This window comes from Odocoileus virginianus, chromosome 20 (assembly GCF_023699985.2).
Source record: "Odocoileus virginianus isolate 20LAN1187 ecotype Illinois chromosome 20, Ovbor_1.2, whole genome shotgun sequence".
In the NCBI taxonomy this organism is placed as follows: domain Eukaryota; kingdom Metazoa; phylum Chordata; class Mammalia; order Artiodactyla; family Cervidae; genus Odocoileus; species Odocoileus virginianus.
In genome coordinates, this window is record NC_069693.1 from 49,582,708 (window position 1) to 49,605,927 (window position 23,220).

The 23,220-nt window shown below is 58.1% G+C and overlaps 2 protein-coding genes across 6 annotated transcripts in view; one reads left to right on the forward strand and one right to left on the reverse strand.

The window, feature by feature from the left end:
* SLC38A8 (solute carrier family 38 member 8) overlaps positions 1-6,139 on the forward strand; it is a 41,479-nt gene extending 35,340 nt beyond the window's left edge. The window contains exons 7-10 of the mRNA XM_020915083.2: positions 1,107-1,254; positions 1,633-1,841; positions 3,091-3,142; positions 4,581-6,139. Of these exons, the coding sequence (XP_020770742.2) occupies positions 1,107-1,254; positions 1,633-1,841; positions 3,091-3,142; positions 4,581-4,674 (503 nt within the window). The 3' untranslated portion in view covers positions 4,675-6,139. The remainder of the gene's footprint in view (positions 1-1,106; positions 1,255-1,632; positions 1,842-3,090; positions 3,143-4,580) is intronic.
* Positions 6,140-9,562: 3,423 nt separating this feature from the next.
* NECAB2 (N-terminal EF-hand calcium binding protein 2) overlaps positions 9,563-23,220 on the reverse strand; it is a 43,562-nt gene continuing 29,904 nt past the window's right edge. For all 5 annotated transcript variants that reach the window (XM_020915085.2, XM_020915087.2, XM_020915088.2 and 2 more), the window contains 8 exons: positions 22,051-22,187; positions 19,589-19,707; positions 19,345-19,424; positions 16,442-16,495; positions 15,857-15,969; positions 12,209-12,286; positions 11,696-11,787; positions 9,563-10,051 (listed from right to left, as the gene is read on the reverse strand). In XM_020915085.2, the coding sequence (XP_020770744.2) occupies positions 10,023-10,051; positions 11,696-11,787; positions 12,209-12,286; positions 15,857-15,969; positions 16,442-16,495; positions 19,345-19,424; positions 19,589-19,707; positions 22,051-22,187 (702 nt within the window). In that variant the 3' untranslated portion in view covers positions 9,563-10,022. The remainder of the gene's footprint in view (positions 10,052-11,695; positions 11,788-12,208; positions 12,287-15,856; positions 15,970-16,441; positions 16,496-19,344; positions 19,425-19,588; positions 19,708-22,050; positions 22,188-23,220) is intronic.

The following is a 23,220-nucleotide window of genomic DNA, read 5'->3' on the forward strand; positions in this document are numbered from 1 at the left end:
GTCTTTGGTCCCTAACGCCCTTGGGAGAGTCCATGATTCACAGAGGAGGACACTCTACCCAGAGGATTGCTTTGGCTCACCCAGGGTCTCCCAACCTCACGTGGGAAAGCTGAGACAGAAACCCTGGCCAACTGTCTCCCACCGCCTGCCCTTACCCGCCCCATGCCCTCTCCTGCCAGTTTGGAAGGAAGGCAGGAGTGATGCTGTCAGAGTGTTACATCTGCTGTGGTTTACAAGACACCCTCTCGGGTACAGTGGGTTTGGACATCCACACACTGGCACGGGAGGGTCTTCAGAGGTGGCAAGGTGTGGCTCACAGAAGGGCTGCCACACCCGAGGTCCCACGGCTCATCCAGCCCAGGGCCCAGGCTCAGGCTGATTCCTGGTTGCTTTCCTCCAGCCCGGCAGCTTTCTTTCTTTCATTGGCCTGTCAGAGCCTCTGATTCAGGAAGCCCCAGGGTGGCCACAGACGTGTTGGGGGCCTGGACATTTGCTGGGTGACCTCTGTCTAGCAGGGCTCTGTGGCCCCTGGGTCGGACCCCGTGATTGATGTTCTCCAGATGCTCCGGGGCCAGCAGGATCGTGGGATGGGCAAAAAGCCAAAGTGCAGAGGTGGGGTCTCAGGACAGGGCAGGTGACCGGAGCCCGGAGGCAGTGCTGGGTTGTGGGGGAGGGACCTGACCGCTACTGTAATAAGCTGTGTTATTCCAGACAGTTGCTGACCCTGGGCCTTGATTTTTCCATCAGGAAAGTGGGTGCATGGCCAGCTTCTTCTCCCCGACTGTGAGAGTCGGGGAACAGGGCACAGAAAGTATTATTCAAAGTGCTTCCAGTCCATCCGCCCCTGAGTGGGAGCCTTGTATGTGGACCCTGAGCCGTTTGGGAGAAGGACAAGGGACAGTGTTGCCCGGCAGGACTTGAAGTTAGAAGAGCTGAGGATCCTGTAGGCAGAGGACAGGAAAGCCTGGGGAGGTGCTGGAACCTTCTGTCAGCTAAGGGGAAACCTCGGCGGCGGTGGAGGTGGGTGCCGCCAGTGTGTTGGGGTTGAGATGGGGGGGCGGCAGTTTTCTCACCAGCTTTCCTGGGCTCCCCTGTGGCCCTCACAGGTGTGTACGGCTTCCTGACCTTCGGGACAGGCGTGTCTGCTGACGTCCTGATGTCCTACCCAGGCAGTGACGGGGTTGTCATCGTTGCCCGGGTCCTGTTCGCCGTGTCCATCGTGACCGCCTACCCCATCGTGCTCTTCCTGGGAAGGTGAGGCCAGCTCGGGCACACCCGTCCATCAAGCACTGGCATGTGCTGGGCACCATGCCAGCCTGTGTGTCATGGGGACGGTCGTCACCTCCCTTTCCTGGAGGAGGAGATGGGGCAGGGGAGTTGGGTGGTTTGCCCAGCGTGGCCCAGCTGGTGTCAGGACTGGAGCCTGGTGCCCTGGCCAAAACTTGACCTCCCGGCGAGGCCCCACCCCGTCAGCTGCTCATGTGCGGGGGGTCCCTGGGGACCGAGGCCCTGGTGTGGAATGGGAGCCCAGCTGGGTGTGCGGGGCTCTGGGGGACTCTGGGACACCCAGCGGTGGGTGGGGGTGGGGCTTCCAGGGGAGCCCATGGGAGCCCCGTGGTTTGTGGCCTCCAGGTCGGTGATGCAGGACTTCTGGAGGCGGGGCTGTGGTGGGGCTTGTGGGCTGCGGGCCCTGGCCGAGCCCTCGGGGCCATGGGTCCGGGTGCCACTGACCGTGCTCTGGGTCGCCACGACGCTTGCCATGGCCCTGTTCCTGCCTGACCTCAGCGAGATCATCGGCATCATTGGCGGCATCAGCTCCTTCTTCATCTTCATCTTCCCAGGTGAGGCCCCGGCTCCCCCAGCCGCCCACCTGCGGGTCCTTCCCGGCTCCCCGCCGTGGGGAGGCCACGTGGAGGTCAGGGTGCAGGGGGCAGGAGTTCCTGTAGATAGGATGGCTCCCAGCCCTGTTTACTGAGCCGGGCACAGGGCTGGGGTTCTGCACACCTTCCCTCATTAAATACCTCAACAGCCCTTGATGGACATACGAGGTGGGGTGCTATTATCAACCCACCCCACAGACGGGAAGACTGAGGCCCTGAGGCCTCTCATGTGGAATAGGTAGCATGTAGCAGGTCTGAGTCAACCTCAGTCACCCTCTCAAGGCTGCCACTCACTGTAGAATTTTATCTTATTTAAATGTTTTCAACTACATGAAACTCGTGTGGTTCAAAAGTGCCCCTCAAACACCTTCCTCCTTCTCCCCTAAACCTGGGAGGTGAATACAGTTTCCATTATGGGTGGGTTCCTAGGAAACCTTCTCAGTGTTAGTGAGGACGATGTGAAATTCCTGTTGAATTGGCCTGACCATTATCTCGGCCTGGGAGACGCAGGGTAGCCAAGGCTGGGGCTCCCGAGGGAGGAGGAGCATACAGGGGCCAAAACCCCAGACCTGGGCGGCCCCTGGCGCTGGAAGGCGATTTCAGACGGGAGTGGGATCCGATTCTCTCTGCCGCCACCCCCAGCCCTGGTCTGGGTCAGATGGGCTCAGCCATGCAGTATCTTAAACACACAGGATGGGCTTGGCGCTCGTGTCCTGGCTGGGGCCTTTTAGCTCCAGCCATTTCCGTGCTGGAAAGGACCAGCCGGGACAGGCTTGGAAGCGGGGAGAGATCACAGGCTCTTTAGGCCCAGCTGTCTGACTTTGAGTCCCAGCAGCACCATTAAAAAAAAAGGGGAAAAAAAAAAACCCAGACAACACAGGTGGCTGGCGGCTGTCAGATGCGTCTTGGGTGTCCGTCCCCGACCTGACCCTGACTCGCACCGTCTCACCAGAGACGAGTGTGGTTGTCACTGTTGCTGGAGAGACTCCGGTGCTAGGGGGTGTTGAGCAAGGACCCCACAGCGGTGCCGTGGGCCGTGCGCTCTGCCCTCTCACCAGGGGCCAGGGGAGTCCATGGAGCTACTGTGGGCAAAGGCCCTGCTGGCCTCTCAGGTCCCTAGGGGCTGCTGGGTGTTGGCTGAGCCCTGTAGAGCTCGGGGTTGCTTTGGGTTCAGACAAAGAGCTACAGTGACCCCAATGCTCCCCCGCAGGTCTGTGCCTCATTTGTGCGGTCAGCGTGGAGCCCATCGGACCCCGAGTTAAGTGAGTGAGTGCATGCAAGGGCGGCGACTGGGTGTGTGCGGGGCTCGGCTCCAGGGGCGTGAGACGTGGTCAGGTCTGCGGGGTCCTGCTGAGGAGGGAACTGCTGGTCAGGCCGGGAGGGGCCCTCATCTGCACAGTGATGGGTAGCTGAGCCAGGAGGGTCCAAGCCAGCGCCCCGCTGAGTCCATGTGTCGCCTCCTTCCACACCAAGGGCTGAGGTCTGTGGTTGGAGCGGTCTGTGGACTTGGGGTCTTCCTGGCAGCTGGAGCACTGTAATCAAGCACCCTTCTCCAGAGCAGGGTGGGCACAGGCTGGTCCTGTCGTCCCGTAGACCCTCTTTCCCCCCGAGGTCATGGTCATGGGCTCCAGTTGGGTGTGGGGTGCCCCCACTCAGCCCCGTACAGAAAGATGTGCTCACGTCACAGCAGCCATGAATGTGGGTCCCACCTGCGGGCCTGTGCCTCTTTCTCCCCTTCCTCTGGCCACACGGAGCCCAAGCTTGCTCTTCCCACAGCGGCAGACTCGGCCGGGTTCCCTGCTGGGTTGCGAAGTGTTTTTCTGGAAGCCTCTAAAGCTGACTTGGGCTGAGCACCAGCCCCGATGGCCTGTGGTTTGTTCCCTGTAGCGCTCTTTCAAGTGTTGCTGCTTTTGTGTGGCGTCTCTGGCCAGGTTCACGGAGCGTTACTGATGGGCTTTCAGGGGATTTTTAATCCAAGCGCTGCCTTAGGGCCTTCTGATCCTCCAGAGCTGCTCCGAGGAGCCCGCAGCCCTGTCATATTCCCTCACTCCCCACTTCAGCCGGGTGGGTGTTCTTGGCACTCAGCTGCCACTCTGCGATGCTGCATAACTGGAGACGGTCTTTCCATGACAACCGGCCCCGCGGCCTTTGCTAATGGGGCTAGAAATATCCCTGCCGTTTTGCGGGAATCTTATTATCGCGGCTCTTGTCTCGCTGTCTGCCCCGTCTCTCCTGGTTACGTTATGAAGTGCAAGGATGTGGCCTCGGCCACCAGTTCCAGCCACCTCTGTCCCCTCCTCCCTGGCCCCGCAGCCGCTGTTCCCATCTGTGTGACTTGGGGCTTCTCCTTCCTCACTTTCAGGAGGCTTCAACCCCACCCCCAAGGAAAAGGGGCAAAACGGGGGTTTGAACCTAGTGTTTTCCTCCCCCATTTCTCTGTCTTTGGTGAAGCACTGGGAGGAATGAGGTTAGGAAGTAACAGTTGGGGTGAGAGGTTTAATTTTCTTTGCAACTGCGGGGGTACTTTATTTCCTGTTGTCTCAGAAACCCATCCCTACAGGTAAGGGGAGGGCAGCTGGAATTGTTTCCGAATTGGTGATTCTACCAGTCTTCACGCCATGAGCGTTCGGCACGTGTCTGGCTCTTCTGTGGGAAACTCTGGTAAAGCGTGTGATTGACATGGGTTCGTTGACTCAGCAGGTGCTGCCTGGAGGCCTGGGGGGTGGTCTCCGTGCTGGTCGGCGCCTTCATCTTCGGGCAGAGCACGGTGGCGGCCGTCATGGAGCTGCTGTGAGGGGCGGCCCGCACCCGAGCAGGACGGGGGCCCCTGCGGCCTCCTGCGTCCGGCCGTGAGAACCACGTGACCTCTTCATAAAGACGCTGGAGAGACTGACTCGTCCGTCCTTCCCAGGCTGCGCCTCCCGGCTTCTGCTGGGTCCCGGGGTGTCTGGTGCGGTGGTGAGAGGTGGCGTAGGCCCTGCACGTGACCACAGACCGGGGGCGTCAGGCCAGAGCGGCGGGAGTTCTCGGTCTGGAGCCTGGGAGTCTGGGGTCAGGGTGTGGGCAGGGCAGCGCACCCTCTCCCCGCCTGCCGCCTGCAGCCCCTGGTGCCCGCTGGCCACCGTGGTGCTCCTGGGGTGTCTGCACCCCCTGTCTCAGCCTCCAGCTCCCTGTGTGTCCACGTGTCCCTCTTAGGGGGCCCAGGGTCCTCATTCGATATGACCTCAGTTACTTACTTGGGATGTGCAAAGAGCCTGTTTCCAAGTAAGGTCACATTCACTGTTTCCTGGGGTTAGAACTGCAGCTTATGTTTCTGGGGGACACAGTTCACCCCATAACTTGGAGTAGGTGCTGAAGTCCAGGGAACCCTGCTTTGGGGTGTTGGGGTCAAAGACATGAGGTGATGGCATGGCTCAGTGGACGAGAGCCCAGGGGGACTGGGGGTAGCACCTGCTGGGGAGATTTGGGGTGCCATCTGTTGGGGAGGGCAGGGCACTCAAGCTGGTGCTCAGGCCAGGGCACGGGGGGCCCAAGGAGATGTATACACAGAGTTGGCCTCTCTCTGGTGGGGGGGGACCCCAAAGAGAGCCCCCTGTCCTCCCACTGGCTGGACCAGAAGAGCCTGGAGGCCAGGCGTGCTGTCTGCTCTGTGGGTCCCTCCCAACTGCACCCCCATTCTGGGCTGAGGAGCCGCACCTGAAGCCGTGGCGCAGTGGGGGTCTGCGGGGTCGGGCTGGAGGACTGGCCACTGCTGCTCGTCGAGTCACTGTGCTCGCTCGTGCTGAGCCTGCCCAGGGCCTGGGACCCCTGGATGGATGTTGCTGGATTCAAGCCGCTCCTCCTCTGCCCTGGGACGTCCACCGGAAGCCAGCAGTGCCCGCGCCTGGAGGGCTCACGTCTGAGGACAGCTGCCCCAGGTAGGCAGTGGCCAGGCCGCGTTACGTCACATCAGGTGTGTGCGACGTTGTCTTGATGGAACTGTTACGTAGTTTGACTGTTTCCCAGCTTGTCCACCTGTACTGATGTTTTCTTGAGATGTTAATTCACATACCACGAGGTCAAAGTGTACAGTTTGGGTGTCTGTGGGTGTAGAGTGGCGCTTCTGTCACCAGTGTCCAATTCCTGTGCGTTTTCAGCCCCAGAGGAACCCAGGACCTGCAGCCCTGACTCCCTCCCTCCGTCCCCGGTGACTGTGGCTCTGCGTTCTATCTCTAGGGACTTGCCCATTCTGGACGTTCTGTATGAATGGACGCACACGACACGTGGTCTTTTGTGTCTGATTTCTTGGACCTAGCACAAGTTTTCAAACATTTTTACAGGTGGAGGGAACCGAGGCTTGAGAACCTCAAGGCCGCCTGTCCTGTGAGCTTCAGAGTTGGGTTGGGACTGATGAGGGGTTAAATTCCATCATCTTCTGAGCTATAGCCAAGGCGGGGGAACTAGTCGACCCTGGGGGCAGGGGCCTTTGCCCCCCAGTGCCCTGGCTGTCCCTGAAGACTCTTGACCCCGTGATAGGACACCGGGTCCTCCTCCAGGTGCTCTGATCAGCCCCCACACCTCGCATCCTCCTGAATGAGGGTCTCAGAACCGGCACGTGGGCCGAGAAGTGAGGTCATGGAGTGTTTAGCACCCGCAGCTGGTGCAGATGAACAGTTATATTAACCCTGCATGCTTGACTCTGGGTTGCTGGCCAGGAGGCTGGGCCATGATAGGAGGATCCTGGGTAAGAACATGGCATGGCAGGTGAGGGGCGTGCCTAAAGGGATGGTGTGTGATAAGCGGCTTTGGAGCCAGACTATGGTTTCAAACACTGTCTGCCATTTGCTTTCTCAAGATCCGGGAAGTTTATTAGGAACCTCCCCTAAGAATCCATTTCCCCACCAGCCAAACAGAGCAGGTTTACTGGGTTTGAGGCAACGTGAGAATTAAAGGTGATGCTGTATGCATAGCAGCTGGCAGGGGACCCAAGCAATGGTGGTTTTATTTCCAGAAAAACAAGGCTGAGATGAGGAGGTGAACACAGATCCAAGGGGAAAAGGGAACGGCCAGACACGTGGGCTCCCTGCAATGCAGGAGAGGGCAGGGAGCGGCGGCCTGACCCTGATGCTGGGAGGGTGGGGGGGCTCCTGGAGGGGTGACGAGGTTTGCCCTGGGCACCAGCATCCCGCCGCTGATGGGTACAGATGGGGCTGTCATAGGACCGAGCCTCAGATCAGGCGTGATCATGCAGGGCGGGGATGCAGACACACACGAGGCGGACGTCCGTGCTCCGGGGGCAGGTCCGAGCCCCTGCCATCCCGCAAGCACCCTCTACCAGGGAAGGAGCTGGAGGACGGAGGGCTGGAGTGCGTGCTCTGGCTCAGGGTGGTCCTAGCACAGGCTAGTGGGTCTGGCACGTCTGGGCTGACCCCCCGCTGCTGCTTACCAGCCCTATGACTTTGGCCGGGCCCGTCCCTGCCCCGAACAGCCCTCAGCCTCAGGTCACTGACCCAGGAAACCTCTGTGAGTGTGGTTCTCAGCCCTGGTGTCCTTTCTTGGAACTGGGGCAGCCGCTCTCTCCCCCGATAGCCGTGAGGCTGAGCTGAGAAAGACCCACAGAGCCAGGCCCGTCACAGGGTCCTGGTCCATCAATGGTGACACCTGTGCTGGCATGTAGAGACCCTTCTGTCTCAAGTGACCGCCATGAACAGGGTGAACAGGGCAGTCCAGGTTACATGTTCTGCTTGGAGTGGCCCGGGCTGCAGGGGGTCTGCGCGTCCTGGACAAGGGCCCTCCCAGTGGCTCGGGTGCCCCCCTGGGACCACGCGGGGACCAGCCCAGCCCCGAGGGGTGGCCTGTACCCACCAGAGTGGCGGCCACACCACTCCCATAGCAGGCTTAGGTCCTGAACTGAACACAAGAAACACAGGCTGTGAACGTGTTTGGGCAAGTGAGTTGACTGTGACTTTCTTTTTAAAGAAATGAGATTCAGGTCACATAAACCATTTGAAGCTGAGCCCCTCCACACTGCTGAGCCTTCTGCATCCTGTCCCCAAAGCCCTTCCTGCACGGTCAGTCCCCTGCAACCCCTCAGCTGCTTTCCACTTCTAGGGGTTTAACTCGTCCAGATGTTCCCTGTGAATGGGTTGTACCGACGTGGCTGCCTGTGCCCGGCTCCTCTCACTCAGAACGTCCGTGAGGGCACCGTGCCGCAGTCTGGGCCAGGACGTCGTCCCTCCTGACGGCTGACCCGCAGTCCGCCGCACAGACAGGCGCTCAGCAGTCTGCTCACCCACTACGCACACGTGTGTGCCGCCTTCTGGCTCATGTGTGAGCACATGGGCGCAGGACCCTGCTTCACCGTCTCGATTCTCTGGGGCCTCCTGGTGTGGAGCTGTGGGGTCATGTGGCAACTCAAGTCCAGCTGTTGGGGGGACCTGTGTTAATCCGAGGCCATTGCCCCCCGCCCTCCTACACTGGGCGTGAGGTGGTCTGAGCACTGGGCGGGGCACAGACCGTGGCCCTGAGCGCTCCGGGTTTGCTGCCTCTGTCGGGGTCTCGGATTCCCCGCCTGCCCATCCCAGGACAACACAGGAGGCTGCGAGGGTGCCTGGCCCTGGAGGGCAGGGGGAGTGGAGGCTCTCGCACCTTCTTGGGTGGGCGGGTGTCTGCTCTCTTCTGAGCCTGCTCCTCCCGTGCGGAACTGGAGGTGGTGCCAAGTGCCCGTGGCCGCAACCAGCACAGATCTGCGTGACGGGAGGGCTCGGACGGGGGGCGGGCCCAGGTAGTGGGGGGCTCTTCAGATGCACCTCCAAGAGCCCCGACCCCCAAGACTACTGTTGCTGAAACAGTGGAGCGGCTCGGAGCGGCCCAGGCGCTGGAGAGGTAGGTGTGTGTGTGTTGGGGTTATGCGTGGCGGTTCTTATGGGGACTCCCCGCAGCAGCCTTGGCACAAGCCAGGCAGCTCCTGGTCTCCAGAGGAGGGGTCTCCCCCCCACTTTCCAGGTAAGAAAACAGGCTGAGGGAGGCTGAGGGACACAGCTGGGATTTGAGCCTGCATTTCACCCTTCCGTCCAGGCCCTGTGGTTGCACTGGTTTTGCATGAGGCACCAGCGCCAAGCCCTGGGAGGTGGTGCAAGGGGGACATCCCGGGGAGCAGGGGCTTTCACGGCTCCCCCGCCGCCTGAGGAGGCAGGCTGGGCAGGGCCCCGCCCGGCAGTGGCGGCTTTAGTGACAGCACCGGTCCCAGCGGGGCTGCAGAGATCAGACCTGGTCCTGCCGTGAGGGTGCCCGACCCAGCTCCAGGGCCGTCTGCCTCCTCCCCCAGCTCCCCAGTCCCCGTGCCCAGCAGTTCTGCCTCCTCCCCCAGGAGAGGGACGCGGGGACTCTCCTTTCCTGACCCCTGAGACTTCTGTGTCCTGTTGCTCTCCTGCAACTTGGCCAAGGAGACAGAAGGAAGTCACAGTGTCCAGAGTCGGGTCTGAATGCAGTCTGGGCCTGGCCTTCTGTGTGGCCGGACAGCAAATCATAGGGTGCAGTGAGAGACTGTGTCCAGTCAGGTCTGGCCTCTGCCCTTGGCGTGACGGCCTCTAGGAACCTGGAATGTCCCCCCTGACATGAGGTGGGGTGACTTGGCTCAGGTTTCATAGTAATAAAGTGGCTTCCCTCCCCAGCCATCACAGAATATGGCACACACACACAGCTGTCCACAATGGGAGTTTATTTGGTGCTCATCCCGGTGGTTACTGGCCTAGCAGGGCACTGCTACGTGGGGTCTACCGCCGCCTGCGGGCTCAGCCCTGGCCTAGGGGGGAACTACAGGGTCTCGGCCCCCTACTGCGTGGAGGAGTGGCGACCAGGGAGGGGGAGGCGGACGGGGACTGGTCATGCTGCGTGGCCGTCTGCTGGCGGAGGCCGCCTCCGTCACCACCGCTCTCCAGCGTCAGCAGGGCCCCGGCAGTCAGACGCTGCTCTGCCGCCAAGGGTGGGGTGGGGGGTGCCAGGGGAGGGGTGCGCCTTCACTTTGAACAGCGGGAAGAGACACTCTTATTTGGAAGTATACTGAAAAGACAGCTAGTATACCAAAGTTTCTAGAAAAGAGTGGACATCCGTCGTCAGAGGGAGCAGGGCGGCAGACTCATCTGTGGGGCCTCGGGGAGGTGGTCAGTCACGGCCCAGGGTGCACCAAGCAGCTGGGGGAGAGAGAGGGGTCATGGGGGCAAGAAGCAAGCCCTGCCTCTGCTCAGGGCAGGAGAGCGATGCCTGCAGCCGTCCCTCCTGCGTCCGGCACCCACCCTGCTGGGCGGGCCTGTGGGCAGCGAAGGGGGCAGGCAGAGCGAGGCGCCCCAGGGGTGCTCGCTGGTTGTCCCCCCTTCTGGCCAATCACATACCCGACGAGCAGACTTGCCTTTAAAATGCCCGTATGCCCATTTAAAAAAGTAAATGTAAACTTTCCAGGACGGGAACTTGCCTTTCCACCGCGGCCTGGTACAGGCGACTTGACAGAGGAGCCCCTGATTCCCTGACAGAAGAAACTGACGTCTGGTTAAAGGAGACGTGAAGGGAAAGGGTCTGTAAATAAAACTGCTCTCGTGTCTGTATTTTCTGGAGCTAACGTATAGATCGGGCTCCATTCAGACTGGAGCACCATTTAGAGCCGCCAGCCAGGAGGAAGGTGTGACCGGCGGCCCTGTGTGCCTTAAAATTTGCCTGTAGCCCATCATCAAGGAAGGGAGGGGGAAACTTATCTTGCCAGTTAGAGCATTACATTCTTTCTTGGCCCTGGAGTTCTGTGAAACCCTTGGGGGAGGGAAGGTGATGCTGGGGAAGAAATGGGGGTTAAATTATGTAGAAGGGTGTGTTCACATCCTCTGCTCCCTCCCAAGACAATTGTCTTACCTGCGCCAGGCCCTCAGTCACCAGCTGTGCTATCCTGTCAAGGGTGGCTTTACAGGAAACAGGGGCCATAGATATTTAGCATCTTTGACTTTCAACAGGTACAAAAATGGTTTTGCATTTTGTTAGATTTCCAAAAAATGCACACAGTGTTGGAACTTCACATTTTATATACCTGTTGTTGTTCAGTCACCAAGACGTGTCTGACTCTTGGTGACTCCATGGACTGCACTGGGCTTCCCTGTCCTTTACCATCTCCCGGAGTTTGTCCAAGATTTTATATGCTAGTATTTGGCTGTTACTATTTTATAGGAACCATAGTTCTTGGTGGCTACATATGTATATATGATAAACTATGTAATATATACACACACATATCTGCATCTGTCACTTTTTTGTACACCAAGTACTGTTTCAATGTCACAATCATTTTCAGAGTTACTGTAGTGAGTGTCGTGTTTTCTCAAATCTGTAGAAGCCCAGCCTGCCACAGGCCGGGCTCGGGGCCACCCCCCAGCCGCCTGGTGCCCCAGCCTTCCTGCCTCGAGGACCCTCTCTGTTGAGCACACACTCGTGGACTACACTTCCTAGCAGCTGAGGGAACAGAAGGCTTCCTGGGTGGCTCAGTGGTAAGCAACCTGCCTGCTGAAGCAGAAGATGCAGGTTTGATCCCTGGGTCAAGAAGATCCCCTGGAGAAGGAAACGGCAACCCACTCTGGTATTCCTGCCTGGGAGATCTGATGGACAGAGGAGCCTGGTGGGCTACAGTCCACGAGGTCACAAAGAGTCGGACACGACTGGGCGACAGAACATCGACGAGAGAACAGAAGGGTCTGTGGACAATCTGGGTCTGGGTGCCGCTGCTTCTGCCAGGCCTGTGGTGCCCCCATGCCATCCCCCCCCCCCCGCCCTGTGGCTGCTCCAGACCTCCCCCCCAGTACCTGGCACAGAGATCCGGGAGAAGGCCTCAGGCTGGCTCAGCGTGTCCACCTTGACGTGCCGGAACGCCTTGCACACAGGGCTCTGCAGGTGCCTGCAACCCAGGGGGACGCCCGTGAGCTCCTGGGGCTTGGAGCGGGGTCCGAGTCTGACCCTGGGCTGGCGGCTCTGACAGCAGTCAGCCAAGCTTGGGGGCCAGAGCCTTCCCGGGAAGGTAAGAAGGCCGGGGGTGACTGCTGGGGCAAGAACAGCCTGGTTCTTGCCTCCCCGTGAGCAGACTTAAACAGAAAACATTCTTTCTGGATTTTTATCCTTCAGTGGCGGCTTCTAAACAGGAGTACCCCTGGCCTCAGCTCCCAGGGCTGGCAAGGAACCTGGATTTAGAGCTCAGATGAAGGGGTGGAAGACGAGCCTCCTGCGTGGTGGATGCCGCTGGGACCCCAACTCCTTACCCAGCCCACACCCCACCCCACCCCTGCGGGCTGGAAGCCAGAGAGCGTGTGTGTCAGACCTACCTCTTCCACTCCTCCTCCGTCTCCCAGAACTCATAGACCACGAAGGTGACACCGTCCGCCAACCTCACGGCAGCGATGCTGCAAGAGGAAAGGCTGGCGTCAGTGGCCACACCAGGCCGCTGCTCCCAGGGTGCAGAGGGCCCCACAGGCCCATCCCCACCACTGCCCTGCCCACAAATGAGCCCAGACCGGGTGCCCAGAGCCAGGAAACGGGTTCCCAAAATCTGTGGTCCAGGACACGGGCCTCTCGGTAATATGCTTCCTTTCTGCTCAGAACCCCCAGCACAGCCAGGACTGCCACCTCGTCTGACAGCTGCATGCACGGCTCTGCCGTCTGGAGCGAGGCCTGACCCGGACAGTGCCCAGTGCATGGCTGGTGAATGAATTCTAATGAAGTGCCATTTTTTAAAAGGCCTTTTTATTCATTAAAAAAAACTTAGCTGTTTTTTTCCCCAGTCTGTAACATCTATCTTTATTAGAAACAGATTTTTAAAATACATGATAAACAGAGGCTCTCTATAGATTAAAAAAAACCCTAACTTAAAAGTGAAAAGCAGTATCAATTGAAAAAAGATCTTGAAAACATACCAGTTTAGAGAATAACTTTTATTCTATCTAGAAAACCACTGTGTGATAAAAATCTGTGTGATATAAAGAGAATTTCTACTATGTTAATAAAAGTTATGTGAGGTACTATAAATTTACTAATTTTGTTTTCTTTCCAGATTATCCCCAAGATCAGATGAAGTTATGATTTTAAAAAATCTAATAGCAAAGTTATTGACTATTAAGTCATTATTCATAACATCAACAATTTTATACAAATACTGGATATTTTTTTTTGTACAAGTGGGAAAATAAACCACATTTTCTATTTCTTTTCTAGACATGTTTTGCATGAAGGCAAAATAATTATTTAAATCCTGTTTTTCTTTGCCATGAAGATTCTTCAAGAAAGGCTTTTCAAATAACTACATTAGCCATATTTTCATAGCTGTGTTCTAATTTTAAATGGGTTAAATAACTGGTCAAGAGAAGAATATGGTCAAAAACAAACACAAGGAATCATCGAGCAAAAAGGCATACTAAGAAAAAACTAAAGAGAGAAACTGCTTTTTCCTGGAACATAAGTTTAGAAAAGTTTCTTCCATGATGTGGGATTGTTAGGGGATAAATTTCATAAGGTTGAATCAAACCCCTTCTCAAGATTTCAAGTTCTACATGACCTTAAGGACCAAAATAACATGTGAAAAACAATACGGCAAGTCATCTGGAGAACAAACTTAAGATTCTCTAAATGATAAAGGTTACCCATAGGGGAAACTATCAGGTTTACTTCAAAGCAGCTAAACCTTTTATCCAGGTGTATATATAAGCAACATTCCACACCATTAAACACCCCCTCCTTTTTGAAATACTTTGGCTTCTAGCACACCAGTCTCCTCACTACTTCTAGCTCAAAAACCTGCCTTTTTAAAAAATAAAAGCATCTTCCACATTGTCCTCTGTAATCGTTGTCTCATTTAATCCTTAGAGACAGGCCTGGCTGGAGTCCCAGGCCACTCCTGCCTTCCCCGTCTGAGACACAGGACACTCACCTTGTTTCAAACCGATGGACAGACCCAGGCTGGGGGCTGGAGCACGTCGGGGGTTGGGGGCTGGGCTCTAAGAGAGGGAGGCCCGGCCTCTGAGATCACAGCACCGCAGCCTCTGGGCAGCCCTCCCTGCTCTTCCCCACGTGCTCAGCAGCACAGAGCCCCCAACACCCCTGGAGAGGGGACCCCCATTGCAGGCGGCGTCTGCTGTATAATCACAGCAGCTCCAGGTTCTGCCGCTCAGGACGGAAACAGGGTTGCTAACCGCATCATTATGTCATTCCCTCCAACCCGAAGTTACCCGCCAGCCGTAGCTCCTATCTCAGTGATGGGATGGGCTCAGGCCTGCGTGCCACCTGGTCATCAGGGGGACCCTGGCCCTGCCCAGAGGTGGCCTCGCTCCTCAGAGCCTGCCCCGCTGTGGACAGAGGTCAACGAGGGATGGGCCTCGTCTCCATTTGGTAATTGCAGCATGGGAAAAGCAGTTACAGTGCTGGGTTTGCTTGGCTAACACACTGATTGGCTTCAGGGGCATGGGGCGAGGCCTCTGCCTGGAAGGACACAGCAGGCAGGCTTGGGGTGCACGGAGGGCACACAGTCATGCAACCAACAGGAAGCCCCACTGTGTGCTGTCTCCAGCCTGCCTTCCCAGCTGTGGGCCCCCTTCTCCTTCCACGCTCTCTCCTGTGACGAGTGCATGGCTCTGGTGGCCCTGGGTGACACCTGCACGCCCACCACCCCCAGGGTGGGCAACTTGTACGCTGGCACCTCGTGTGCGATGTGGCCCAAAGGCCTGTGTGAGCCCCTGCCCACTCACCTGATGCTCCGCCACGTCTCCAGCTCAGCCCGCGTCCCCACCCCCCCACCCTCACCACCCCCAGTGAGTTTCTGAAGTCAAAGGATCTCAGACTCCACTTGGCCTACTCTTTCTACAACCCGCCTCCCATCCTGGCCCTGGGCTGATCCGGTCAGCCCCACTCTGAAACAGATCCCAGTTCTGCCCACGTCGTGCCAAGGGCCAGTCCCCTCTCCCTAGCTGCCCGGCTGCACGTCTGTCCAGCCACCACACGCCCTTATGCAAGGGAGGAGGCAGGACTGAGCCCTGCTCTGGGCTCAGCATCTCTCCTGTGGTACCTGTTACCTGGAACGAGCAGGGCCTGCCTACCTGCCCCCTGTCCCCCGGCCATCCCTCCCACCACCCCCAGGTCACCCTGTGGAGCCGCACTCTGTCGTGTGTTCCTAGACACACTCCCCTTGCTGCTACCACAGCTCTGGGCGCCGGCCCATCCCCCACCTCAGGTTCTGCGGGTGGGGCAGCTCATCACTCAGGCCTCAGCACACAGCAGCCCCTTCCTGAAGACCTCTGCCCCGTTCCCGGCCTCTGTAGCACCCGCCGCCAACTGGAATCATCTTTACCTGCCCCCCTCCCGCCACTGGGAATTAGCGCTCAGCAGCAGCAGCAGCAGCAGCAGCAGCCTGAGTCACACTGCACCCCCAAGGCCCCCCTACCCGGCATCACCAGGAAGCAGGTGGAGGCACATGTGTTGCGAAGAGAGAGAAATCAGCTGGGAGGCAGGGAGAATGGAAGTAGAGAACAGGTGTGGAGCCCACAGCTACTGTCCACCAGGTGCTGACGGGTGGGCCACCGCTGGGAAGGAGGGAGCCCAGCAGCTTGTGCCAACAGCTCTCGGGGACACCCCCAGCCAGACGCAGGCCTTGGCAGCAAGGACCGGGGTGGGGGGGGGTGCCCTGAGGAGCAACCACGACAGCAAGCAGGGCAGCTGCCACAGCGGGCACTGGGGCCAGGCCCCGCCTGACACCCCCCACGGTGCATTGCTCCACTGAGGCCCCCAACCACCCCGTTAGTGGTCCCCTTTACAGATGAGCAAGCTGAGGTCAGGGAGACGGAGTCACTTGCCAGATTTGCACAGTAAGGAAGAGCCCGATTGAGGACTTGCCCCCAGCTCCTGTAACCACCCCACTAGGTGCGTCGTTGGCGTCCCCCAGGCCGGACCCCCAGCCACCGCCCCACCCTGGCCTGCGGCTTACTCACTGGAAGCAGTTCCTGGCCCCGGCGGTGCCCCGCACGTACTGGCGCAGAGAGTCCAGGAAGCCGCCCAGCTGCTCCGGGCACACGGCCATCTCCTGCCGGACCAGCTGCAGGTGCTGTGGGCCACAGGACCCATGAGCCACCCCCTCACCCAGGACCCCACCCGGCCCCGGAGGCACAGCCCAGGACCCAGCAGCCTCCCTGGGACAGGACACCGTGGTCAGAATAAACCTGACCCCCCCAACCCCACTACACACAGTTGTCATCTTTGCTCGTGAAAACTGGCGAAAAATGAACTAAAAGCAGCAGTCCCACACAAGTGCTGAAGAACAGACAAGAGGATTTAGAGAGGCCTGAGAGAAAGACTGCAAGGCACTGGGGCCAAGACAACAGAATGAACGGTCCGCAGAACTGTTGCTGGTTGAATCAGTGTCTGCTGATCCCGTCGCTCCAGGCCAGAGGACAGCCCCAGGAGGGGAGGGAGGCCACACGCTGGTGCCGGGTGGGGGTGGGTGTCAGGGACACTGAGCCACCTGCATCTTCAGTCCCGGCCCAGAAGGGGACGGGGCCACAGGGAGGGGTCCTCACCATGTTGGTGCCCTCTTCGTCCGAGAGATGCTGCTGAAGGTCAAACCAAAGGGTCTGCAACAACAAGGCATGAAGGGAGGCTGGAGGCTGAGGCCCTCTCTGCCCAGGAGGCTTCCAGGACCACCACCACAAGGACACGGAGCACCAGAGAGCTGCGACCCCTCCACCCCGAGGTTCCAGGGACCCTCGAGTCCTGGGGCTGGCGGGAGCTCCCAGGGCCAGCCCTCTCTGGCCGGGGCTCAGCCCACAGTGCTGGCTCAGGGGGTACCCAGAAAGCCAGGCTGCAAAGCCACCCAGAGCCACAGATTCCTCCTGGCTGTGCCGCTGGAGCCCAGAGGCAAAGCAGACCTACCACAGAGGAGGCTCCGTTTTGCTGAACCCAGAGAGCTGGGGGTTTGCTACAATTGCTGGCAACGGACTGCCTGACTTGCAGTCACCCCCGACCTGGGGCCTCAGGAAGAGAATGGTCTGAATGAGGTGGTCTGTGCTCGCTGGCCCTCGACTGACCCCGGGCTAGCTTTACACCAACTGTCAGGGAACCTTCCAGACACTCAGGTCGAGACTGCCCCACTGTCAGCCCTGGGGAAGCAGGGAGCCCACACAGCCCCCGTCTGACCCCGTGCTGGGGGCTGCCGCAGTGCCCAGCACCTCCATTTCAGAGCAGAGAACCCCAGGGCCGCAGGAGCTGGTCCAGGCTCTGAGCCTGGGTTTGAGGCCAGGCCCCCTGCCCCCGATTCACGGAATCCTTTAACTTGGGCTCCCCAACAGATGCCACCTTTGTGCCCTCCCTGTCCGTCCTCCACAAAGCAAGCCGTGTCTCTGGCACAGTGTGTGTGTGTGTGTGTGTGGGTATGTATGTGTGTGTGTCTTCCTTCTCTACACAATCATGTGTGAGGTGTGTTGCCTAGCTGTTGGAGAAAAGAGTAGCAGATATACAAGTCCATGACCTGAGCGGTCATCACCTTGAAATTCTTAATAATGCTGGAACCAGGGACCCCGTCAATACACGGCCGGTCCCAGAGAGGTGCTGACTTTCTGGGGACACAGGGTGTGGATGCAGGTGTAAGTGGGCTCCTCCTGGCGGGCAGGGCCACGTGAGGGTAAGGATGAAGCAGAGATGAGGGGAGGGGTGGTGGCACCCAGGTCTGCGTCCCCGTCTCCCTGCCTCGCCTCTGCTCCGGGGAGCCCAGGCCCAGCCAGGAGGGCTCAGGCTGTTCCGTGGAGGGCGAGGCCTGGCTCCTGCTCGTGCCCCGGCGCCAATCTGAGGCTGGAAGAGGCCCACCCCGTCTCCAGGACGCCCAGGTGCTCCTTGGTTTCCAGCCAGCTGGTTGTTAAGGCGACTGGGGCGCTAAAAATAAGCTTCAAAGAGCCTCCCTCTGGGGGCGCCTGCGGAGTTGTTATGACAACCAGGCCTCAGGTCCCCGCGGAGTCTTTCCTACTGCTCCCACCAAGTAGCCCGCTTCGGGGGGAGGTGGGGTGGAGGGCAGTGGGGGAGATCCCTGCGGCCCTGTGGGTGGGGCTCACTGCCTCCCCCCTCGGACTCCCCCCAAGTCTGGGCCTCAGCCTCCTCCTGGGGAGCCCCACCCAGCGCCCTCACGGATCTCTCAGAACTAACCCACAAAACCATCAAAGCACTATTTTTCTTTTGCCCTGTTGCAAAAGATATAGAAGTTTCAGGAAAGCAGAAATGTAAAATTGCCACTGTGACCCTACAGCCCAGAGATACCTGTTATCTTGGTTTACATAGATATACATGTGTAGATGTGCATATAGGTTCTGGTATCAGAATGTCTCATAATAATGGCTAAATAACAGTGCTAATATTAAATGCTAACTAAGCAGCAGGCTCTGTGCTAAGCCATTAAGATATTTTATCTAATCCTCACAACGACCCTGTGAGAGGTACCATTCTGACTATCTTCTCTATGGTTACGGGAGGACTCGGAGGTTCAGAGAGGGTAAGTCACTGGCCCAAGGTCACACAGCTGTTAAGTGGCATAGCCAGGATTCAAATACAGGCAGTCTGATACCAGTGCCTACTGGTAAACCTTAACTGTTTGTTCTCTTTCTTCCAGTAAATGGTCATTGTTATGGAATGATTTGTGTTCCCCCCAAATTCATATGTTGAATTCCCAACCCCTAGTGCTGCAAAATGTGACTGTATTTGCACACAGGACATTTGAAGACTGACTGCGTGATAATAAGGTCACACGGGTGGGCCCCAATCCAGTATGACTGTTGTCCTTATAAGAAACTGGGAGACAGTCACATGGCTGTCTACATGCTCCAGGGAAGGCCATGGGAGGACCCAGCCCTGCAGGCATCCTGACTCCAGACTCCATGTGTGAAAAGACAGCCTGGGTTTGAGCCCCTGGGCTGTGGTCCGTGGCTCCCGCAGCCCTGAGACGCTAGCACAGTCGGGTCCCGAGTACCTACTGAGTCACGTAACACTCTCTGAAGTCATGATTCCATTTTCCATCGCCCGCAGATGGGCCATGTCCCATTTAAAAGGCTTCACACTGCGGGTCACTCTGACCTCTCCTGGACTTCCCCGTCCCTCAGCCGCCACCACGCCAGGTCTGGGCTGCCACCTGCCCAGACCACCCGAGGCCTTACAGCCTCCTTGATGCTCAGCCCCCTTGCTGCCCACTCTCTGCTCCTCGGCACGCCCCCTCCTGGCCGCCCACCCATTCTCATAGCTCCTCTTCCCCAGGCCCCATACAAGTACAAAGGTCATGTTCCCAGGGTCTCCCTTTAGTCCACACCACCCCCCAACCCCGCCCAGGGGCATTAAGGTTCCCTGACTTCCCTCTTGTAAACTGGGGCCTAATTCCACACTCCCTGGGGGGCTGGGAGGGTGGAGGGGGGATGGAGGGATGGATGCGGGGGCTCTGCGGGCCCACCTTGTTCTCCAGCCGTCCAATGAGCCCCGCCAGCCTGCTGATCTGGGCATCCAGGCCATCCTCCTTGGGGTCCGGGGTGCCTGGGAAAGAGGAACAGTGATGCTGATGGGGGCAGGGCCAGGCCGGAGCCCCCCTCCCCCGGACAGAGGACTTGCTTCCAGCCCTCCAGTCCCAGTCCCTGCGGGAGGCCCAGGCCCCATCGGGACCCCCTGCCGGTGCCCCCACCCTGGGCCACGGCTCTCACCAGGCGGGAAGTTCTTTCCTTGCTCCGCAGCCATGAGCTTGTGGTTCGGGGCGCAGGGGGGAGTGGGGCTCCCGGACCAGGTCTCCACCGCGCCATGGCTGGGCCGGCTGTGGTCCTGTCTGCAGAGGGGGTGGGGGAACGCACCCTGTGAGGGGGGCTGCAGGGCCCTGACAGCTCGGAGCGGCTCTGACCAACACTCAGCACCAACTGTGGGGCTGAAACGTGCACAGAACTCCCAGGAGCCCCATCCCGAGCTGGACACGGTGGCCGCTGCCTCACAAGGAGGCTGCCCGAGGGCGGGGCTGGCATCTGAACTCAGATCCTTTCTGGGAACCCAGACCCTGTGCCTGGGAGGTTCCGTCCCAGCTTCCAGGGCCCGCAAGGGTGAGCCAGGCCCCCACCTCCCTGCAGCTCTCAGCTGCCCCTCGCCCACCCTGCCTGCCCCGATCCCGTGTTCAGAGGCCTCTGGGGTCGGGGCCTGGGTTTGCTAACAAGCCCCCCTCCAAAAAAAGAAGCCGTAGGACTCAGTCGAGAGCAGGCATCTAACAGGACAAAAATCCACGATCCTGGCTCAGCCTGGCCCCGTGCCCTGGCCCAACCCCACCCGCCACGCACACTGATGTGCATGGACCAGCACCCCTGACGTGCAGCCCACCAAATGCTGTGCCTGGCACACACTAGGGACTCAACAAATGCCCAAACCCCCATGTGCAAAAACGCTAGAAAAGTCACGCACGGTCAACACGCCCAGTGCCCAGCATGGCCGTGTTTGCTCCAGAATCTGCCTCCTGTGAACCTGAAAGTCCAGCAGCCTCTCCCTCCGTGTGGAGGGGCTGCCTACCCCCTACCCCCTGGGGAAGGAGAAAGGCTGGCAGAGTCTTGGAGGTGTTGGTCCTGGGGCCTCTACAAACCAGCAGTGAATGAAATATGGCCCGCGGACCATGAGTGGGTGCAGCAGGGGTCCCCTGGGGATGGACCGCTGGCTCCAATGCAGGTCATGCCGTCCCCAGGGCTGGGAAACAGGGTGCCCGGGGAGCCCTGCAGCTGAGACAGCTGAGGTTTGCAGGGTTAAAGGTGGGGGTGCACAGGAAGCAGATGTATGTTCCCATCATCCCTACGTGAGGTTTGGGGAGGGAGGCAGGTCTAACGGCTGACACGTGGGGGGACGGCTGACTCGGGGGGAAGGCTGACTTGTGGGGGGGGGAAGGCAAAGCGCAGAGAATCAGCTCTATTAAGTGTGCAGTGCTCCATCTGATCTGTGACAGAAAGAAAGTTGCAGGTTTTTTAATCAAGATAGTGATGATAAAGGAAGAAGGAAATCTATGTAACAGGAAATCCCCTTAACCTTGGGGACCCTCTGAATCATGAGACTGATCACGGACGCAGAGTTCAGGGCTTGGCTCCCAGGGACCCCAATCCCAGATGGCGTGGCCAGGGCCCAGGACTCTGTGTCCTGCATTTCCCAGGGGACTGGGCTGCAGGCCCTCAGAGCAAACACGTTTTGTGAACAGCATCCCTGAGCACCTTTGCAGCCAGTGGATTGGGACAAATCCCCACCCAGGATCAGCATCCCACAGTGCCAGGAGACGCCAGGCTCAGTAAAGCTCAGGCACCTGGCGGCTGCGCCCATCTGTTCCTATGGCTTAAAAAAAAAATTATTTATGTGGCTTCATCAGGTCTTAGCTGTGGCATGTGGGATCTAGTTCCCTGACCAGAGCTCGAACCTGGGCCCCCTGCCTTGGCAGCACAGAGTTGTAGCCGCTGGACCACGAGGGGAGTCCCTGTTTGTGTGTCTTTACTTCTACCTTGCCTCAGGCACATCGGCTATTCAGAGGAGAAAGAGCACAGAAGAGCTGGTCTGAACTCGGGACAGCAAATGCCCCTCATGTGGCCCCCAGGGGCTGGCCCTCCTCTCCGGACCCCAGGCTCATTGCCCCAACACTGTGTCTGCCCCAAAATGGGGGGACCCCAGGTCTTTTCCATGTTCACAAGGACCCGCAAACAAGGCCTTAAATAATACTAACTAACCTCAGGAGAAAACCCACTCCATTTCACTGCTGTTCAATCTCTCTGAGGTGGTGACTTGATGCTACTGTGTTGTCAACGCCCATCTACGATCTCACAGCCTCTAAACAAACAGGGAGCAGGTCGAGGGGTCTGAGCACCCACAGGGCTTATTTTTACAGTCATGGTATTTTTCACTCACGGCATGAGATAACTTGTTTTCCAATGGTGGTAATAACCACCATAGTCTCCTAATTCCCAGGTTTTAAAAAATGAGCCAAACAGTGGAATAGTTTTAGATCAACAACAATGTGAAGAGGTAGTATAATTGCCCCCACTTGACAGGTGGGGCAGTGGAGGCCCAGAGTGGGGCAGCGGCTCGCCCAAGGCTGCCCAGCCCCCGGGCACACGCCGAACCGCCACGCGGCCGGCGGCACGGCTCAGTCCCGTCCGCGCACCGGATCTGGCTGGTCTGCTCTTCGATGGCCTCCACCGCGCTCTCGACCGAGCTCAGCAGGGACTGGATCTGGTTGGCCGTCTCCTTCAGGAGGAAGCGCGTCACAAACCGGTCCACGTGGCTCCCGCCCTCGTACACCTGTGGAGGGAGGGAGGGGCACAGAGGGAGAGGGGCTGACGAGGGGTCAGACACCCCGACTTGGGGTCATGCTTTGCATCCTCCCAGGGCTCCTGTGGGAAGGCAGGAGCTACGGACGCAGAGCCCAAGGTTTGGGCCAGAACAGAAACCACAGTATCTACAACACCGCGTTGAGGACTGGAAGGCAGAAGGTATATTAAAGGCTCAGCACTGTGGCTGTCACAGAGCAAATGCCCTGTGAACAGCAGCTGCTCTGATAAAGATGATGACGACAGTGACGACGGTGGTGGTGATGGAGATTACAGTAAAGACGGTGGTGGCCACTTCTATCCAGGATAGTATTGGAAGTCCAGCCACAGCCATCAGACAAGAAAAAGAAAAGTATCCGAAATGGAAGGGAAGGGGTAAAGCTGTCACTCTATGCAGACAACATGATACTATGTATAGAAAACAATAAGGACTCCTATATTCAGGTCAAAAAGCAACAGTTAGAACCAAACATGGAACAACAGACTGGTTCAAAATTGGGAAAGGAGTACTTCAAGGCTGTATATTTAACTTACTTAACCTGCCACCCAGTTTATTTAAACTTGTATGCAGAGTACATCATGCAAAATGCCAGGCCAGATGAATCACATCCTGGAATCAAGATTGTGGGGAGAAGTATCAACAACCTTAGGTATGCGGATGATACCACTCTAGTGGCAGAAAGTGAAGAGGAACTAGAGTGTCTCTTAATGAAGGTGAAAGAGGAGAGTGAAAAAACTGGTTTAAAACTCAACATTCAAAAACCTAAGTTCATAGCATCCAGTCCCATCACTTCATGGCAAATAGATGGGGAAAAAGTGGGAACAGTGACAGACTTTATTTTCTGGGGCTCCAAAATCACTGCAGATAGTGACGGCAGCCAAGAAATTAAAAGATGCTTGCTCCTTGGAAGAAAAGCTATGACAAACCTAGATAGCACATTAAAAAGTAGAGACATCACTTTGCAGACAAAGGTCCATCTAGTCAAAGCTGTGGTTCTTCCTGT